The sequence below is a fragment of the Limulus polyphemus genome, unplaced genomic scaffold, assembly GCF_000517525.1.
Source record: "Limulus polyphemus unplaced genomic scaffold, Limulus_polyphemus-2.1.2 Scaffold251, whole genome shotgun sequence".
NCBI classification, from domain to species: Eukaryota; Metazoa; Arthropoda; class Merostomata; order Xiphosura; family Limulidae; genus Limulus; species Limulus polyphemus.
Genome location: NW_013665861.1, coordinates 733,891 through 739,987, shown reverse-complemented (window position 1 = coordinate 739,987; position 6,097 = coordinate 733,891). Strand labels below are relative to the sequence as shown.

General features: G+C 31.1%; 1 protein-coding gene across 1 annotated transcript in view; it reads right to left on the bottom strand.

The window, feature by feature from the left end:
* LOC106478803 (putative pyridoxal-dependent decarboxylase domain-containing protein 2) overlaps positions 1 to 6,097 on the bottom strand; it is a 68,921-nt gene that overhangs the window by 29,406 nt on the left and 33,418 nt on the right. Inside the window, exon 6 of the mRNA XM_022382465.1 lies at positions 682 to 871. Coding sequence (XP_022238173.1) covers positions 682 to 871 — 190 coding nt within the window. The remainder of the gene's footprint in view (positions 1 to 681; positions 872 to 6,097) is intronic.

Sequence of the window (6,097 nt, the reverse complement as noted above, 5' to 3'; positions counted from 1 at the left end):
AACATCATGAAAATTAAACCTTATTTTCAATAAGCAATCCTGAAAAATATTTGGGGGTGCTTAACTTTTTTCCAGGTGTATATATATATAAACCCCTATCCCACATGATGCTGATAGTTTAATGCTATGTACCCTCTTTACAATGCTAACTTCATTCTGTATATTATTTTTATAAAACTGATTCCTTCAACTTATAATCTACCATTTTTATTAAGCCTCTCAGATAGTCAGTGTGATCCTTAAATACATTTTATTACATAGTTCTCAGTGTAGATGAAAATACACTAATCATGATGAGGAATGGAATGAAGATAGATACAAGTTGAAGACAATATGTGAAAGTCTTGTAATCATGCTTGAGTTACCAAAAGAATCTGAGGTAATACTGTTACGTGTATGATTACCTAGTAACACTGATTTTGTTAGTCAAGTTAGGAACATTTCTATTCACATAGCCTAGTCCAAAAATGCAAGAGGTCATTGTAGTTTGTGTTCTCTATTAAAGATTGAATATGCAAATTAAAAAAAACAGATTCAGACATATACTTAGCTTATAATTAGTGATAAGTATCCATAAACAATACTAATATTTTACATGATAAAGAAATACAAGTTGAGGGTGCAGTATCCAGTTGATGAGCAGTATTCTGAGGCTTGATTTGATAAGTTACTAGTGCATACCTGAGAACACAAGTAGTGCCCAAGGCCTATTCTTGCTGCAGCGCTGATGTAAATGACAGGAGGTCGAGTGTAAAGAGCCTCATAACCATCGGCAGCATACTTGGGATACTTTACGTAGAGCACCATCCGACAAACCTTTAACAAACCTTGTCTTCCATCATCATGAAAGTATGCAGAGAACTCAAACAACCTAAATATCATACAGACAGACACCTCAGATCAAAACTATTGCTTAAAAAGTTCAAAGATTAAACTAGTATATAGCTAGAGACTAAATATTGGCCCTGATCCCACCTGAAATGGCAATTAGGAAAATCCACCCCTGTTTTAGAACACACTGCAATGACAAGTAAAAGAAGAGAGAAACAATTTATTTCCTGTTTGTAGACCAATATTTTCTTCTTTTCTATGTGTGTGAACATAATATTTCCCCCATGACTCGACAAATGTTGAATCAGAAAAAAAACAGGTATATAAGTTCCTGAAAGTGTCATACACAAACTCACAAAGATATATTCCTGAGGTTACCATTCACCCTAATTTTAACTTATTTCAAATTTAAAATCTAAGTGATAACACATTTTTGAATTAATTTCATAACAGATAGCATGGTGTAAAATTAATGTGTGCACAGTGCCAAATGCTCTTAAAAAAACAAATATGACCCGTAAAAATTTAAAAGAATATGCTCTAATGGTACAAAATATTTTTTTCAACAACTGTCTCATATTAGATAAAACAACATTATCATTCTTAGACAGTATTAAGGGGAGTGTACTGTGAAAGCAAGACAAGACTTCGTATTTTTTGTACCAAGAAATCATTCTTTCATCACCCAAAACTATTTCAATTGCTGGGTTTCTTTTACTTATATTGCGTATTAAATTGCATATCATTTGGCTGATATTGACAATCACTGTTTGACCATGATTTGAATCTGTGCTGAGCATATACAGAAAATTAATGCATATGTGTATCTACTTTTATAATTATGTGTGTTTGTGTGTGTATATATATACATATATATTTTTTTCTGTAATCATTATTAATACTGTTATTATTACTTGCCTCATACTGTATCTAAGCCTAAACTTAATTACCAGTAGCAGCAATAACTTAAAATAATGCATATGTTCTAGAATCAATTACTACACCTAAATGTAGGGTTTAGCAATATAAATCAAAACTTGAAAGTTGGAGATCTAAATTATAGAACATTTTACGTTTATTATTATTGTTACAGAAGAAATATTGCTTCCCATTAGTGTATAACAATTGATAAGTAGTCTTCAAATTGATATTTAAACTCCAATAGCAATTACATACAAGTCTATATATAGGCTAGCCTAGTAACACTAAGGTTTCAGTCATGTAATGGTAAATAACAAATAAACACAATAAAAGATAATATTGAGCATCTGTTTTGAATGTTGATATATTCGAAAATAAAAAAATACCAAATGCTTCTTTGGAAGGGGGGTAATCTTTTTCCCATCACCCAAAAATCTCTTGTGGCACCTAAATAATTTTATGAGTGTGTTCAGGTGGCACGTTAAAAAAGACATTTATTACCTAACCTTAAAATTTCTAACTTTTACGTTTTAGTTACTTTCATTAAATAATATGCCACAAGAAATTTAGCATTCAATGCCATAGCACAGTACCCTTACTTTTTCTCACAATGTTAGTTTTTAAATAAAATTCATGTAGTTTTCAAATATAACATAACATAATATTTTGGGAAAACATGGGACCTATTGGTCCATCTCGGCTGTTCCATCCTCAAAACTAAATTAAAATTATTAAAAAAATAAAATTAAAAAATTTTAAACTCAGCCCTTTTCGTTCATATACTTATCAAGCTTTTTCTTAAACTCACTTAAATTTACTACCTCTACAACATCTGAAGGCAACCAATTATACATTTTAAGGAACAATATACATATTAAGCACTAGAATAGAATGTCCCCAACAGACAATAATTTAACTAGCTTTCCAACTAAGCTATAAATAGGTTAAAAAAAGTTCCATTAGCTGCTTGGAGTGGAACAATCACAGAAAAAGAATCTAAGGCCAACGGTCCACCGAAAAATAACTGTAATAAGATTTTTAGAGAGAAAAAAAAGCTCTTTCTATTGTTTTATTTTACATTATATTTTTAAAATGAGCTCACCAGTACTTAACAGTTTCATTTAAAAGTTTTTAATAGCCAAAGTCTCTCTTATACATTACACAAAGTCATTTTCAGCAGTCCCCATGATCTTGAACTGCTTCTTTGTTACCGTAGTATCACTACCTTCTAACACGTATTTAAGAATGTTAGACACCTCCACAATCATCTTTACTTGATGAACATGGTTATAACCAGTTTATAAAGATAGTGGTCTGCTTGAAAAGCTATGAAAATATTGGAGGAGCTTGTCTAGTGGGTTTGACAAATTTATTGATATCTCAGCAAATCGAAGTGTTTTGGTTGCCTATCATTATCTATAGTTTTTATGTTTCTAATTTGTTGGATACTCTGAAAGCCATACAAGGGCAGCTAGAAAATCTAAAAAGGAGAATTCAGAGTGGAAATACATCACATGACACAGAGAAGTGGAAACTGAGAATTTATTTAAAACTTCCTTTGGAAATTTAAAGTTGGTTTACAATTCAAAATGTTATCAATGTTTTGATGCCAATTTTAGTAACTTACATTTGTAATAAATTTGATTAAATTTCATATATAAATCTGTAAAAGGGCATGACATGTGCACTTTGCTCCAGTCATACTAAAAGAGTCAATCAAAAGTTAATGATCAAAAGATCCCTAAAAAGTTTTACTTTGTAAAACCTCATCAAAACAGACTGTAGGTTAGATCAAAAGATCCTTAAAAAAATTTACTTTGCAAAACCTCACCAAAACAGACTGTAGGTTAGATCAAAAGATCCTTAAAAAAATTTACTTTGCAAAACCTCACCAAAACAGAGCGTGTGGTAGATCAAAAGATCCCTAGAAAGTTTTACTTTGCAAAACCTCACCAATACAGAGCGTGTGGTACATAAAAAGATCCCTAGAAAGTTTTACTTTGCAAAACCTCACCAAAACAGACCCTAGAGTAGATCAAAAGATACCTAAAAGGTTTTTCTTTGCAAAACCTCACCAAAACAGATCATGTGGTAGATCAAAAGATCCCTAAAAAGTTTTACCTTGTAAAACCTCATCAAAACAGACTGTAGGTTAGATCAAAGGATCCTTAAAAAATTTTCTTTGCAAAACCTCACCAAAACAGACTGTAGGGTAGATCAAAATATCCCTAAAAAGTTTTACTTTGCAAAACCTCACCAAAACAGAGCGTGTGGTAGATCAAAAGATCCCTAGAAAGTTTTACTTTGCAAAACCTCACCAAAACAGACCCTAGAGTAGATCAAAAGATCCCTAGAAAGTTTTACTTTGCTAAACCTCACCAAACAGACTGTGTGGTAGATCAAAAGATCCCTAAAAGATTTTAGTTTGTAAAACCTCACCGAAATCAATTTAGGGTAGTTCCAATGACCAATAAAAAGTTTCAATCTACAAAATTTCACCCAAAAAGTGGGATAAATCAAAACATCATCATCAAGTTTTGTTTAACAAAACTCTGTCCAAATAAATTATGAAGAAAATCAAAAGACCACTAAAAAGTTTCACCCTGCAAAAAAAAGAAATAAAATAAGGAAACTTGCATTCAAGGCAAAACAAATAAAGAACAATAATAACTCTGCTGGGCCAAATCAAACCAGGCACAATTGTTTCCTTTACGAAGCTTTGTTACATTAGTTAATTAGACATCATCAATAGTAGGTGAAACAACAGTAACTAACAAAACTGAAAAACGTGTCAAATGTTTAAACAACCTCTCTGTGATAATTTACTCTCAAAGTTCATGCACATAATTTTCCTGAAATAACTTCTATTTTATTCTCTGTAGGCTAACTTCAAATTCCATGTTATTATTTCAAGTAAAACCTAAATCAGCTGTAAAACTGGATTACCCACTTCTAAGTTTGTAATGTAGGTGATTTTTGATATTTATGTGAATGTTAACGGGATTGGTCCAATGGTTTGACCCCATACTGAAGAGGTAATGATGACTACAACTCCAAATTTACAAAGTGTAAGTTCACAAAATGTGGCAAGTTTTTAGTAACCAATACAAGTCTGCTGTAAACAATAATATCAGATGTGTTATATAAAATTGTCTGTGAAATGACAAAGTCAGTCTGATTTAAGACTATGAATGCAAAGTGGTATTAATGTGATTAATAAATATACTTCTGTCTACCATACAGTTCGCAAATTGCATTTGTATAACCTCTGCATCCTCCTAAATGCATATCTAGTTTCTTTCAGTATCCCTGTACACTGTATTTGGTATTTTCTCCAATCTAATATAAACTGTTGCAAAATAAGCAATGTAGGAAAACATGAAAATTTGATAACTCTGACATCAAATTATAATACCATGTTGAATGACACTCTGTACAAAGTCAGGGCATACACACTTTGACCCCTACCCATGCACACAGTGTTAAACCCTTGAATTTTCCACATGGATAAAAGCAGAAATAAATGAAAACTATGCAATGCTATTCACACTTTCTAAGTGGTTTTATCAGCCTATTCACTTATAACCTTCTCAAAATACTTCAAGGAATACTTTTCTGAAAAAAATCTATTACACTTTCTCATTGTCTATATTTCTAAATGTTTACAAGCAGCTTTCAAATAACTACATTACTATGTAAAAAATGAAATATGATTTACTTCATAGCATCTTACAACTTTTTACTCCAAATTTCTTATATATAAACTTTTTTACATTATATTACAATGTTGGTTTATTGTATCCAATGTCTTTATATTTTGAGTATTTGCTGTACTATGCAAGTCTTTCTCAAACACTTGTTAGAAAATGTATGCCTGCTAGTTTTCAAATTTATCACAAAATGGCATGCACAAGTACAATGATTATTAGCTGTTTCTGGTTGTAAATTCAAGTAAAGAAACCATAAGTTGCCTGGTAGTTGTTTACTGATTGACTTGTATTCAATATTATATTCAAATCCATACGATGTTGTAAAATTAACCCTTTCGATACAGGTCACAGGTGAAAGGCCGTGACATCTCGTTTGTTGACTCACATTTAAAAATTTATTGAACTACTATTTCATGAATTATTTATGTCAATAAGTCTGGTATCAAACAGTAGATTATAATTCAAATTTTAGAACTATACATTACTCAATTTGTTAATTTAAAAGTAAATATTAAAAAACACAGCTAAACATCGATATTTGTGTGTCACGTGGTATGTTGAATGCAGCACTGGTTCATATTAGATGTTTGTGAAATCAAAATACTAAGTCTATAGTTTCATACGAATAAGAAACT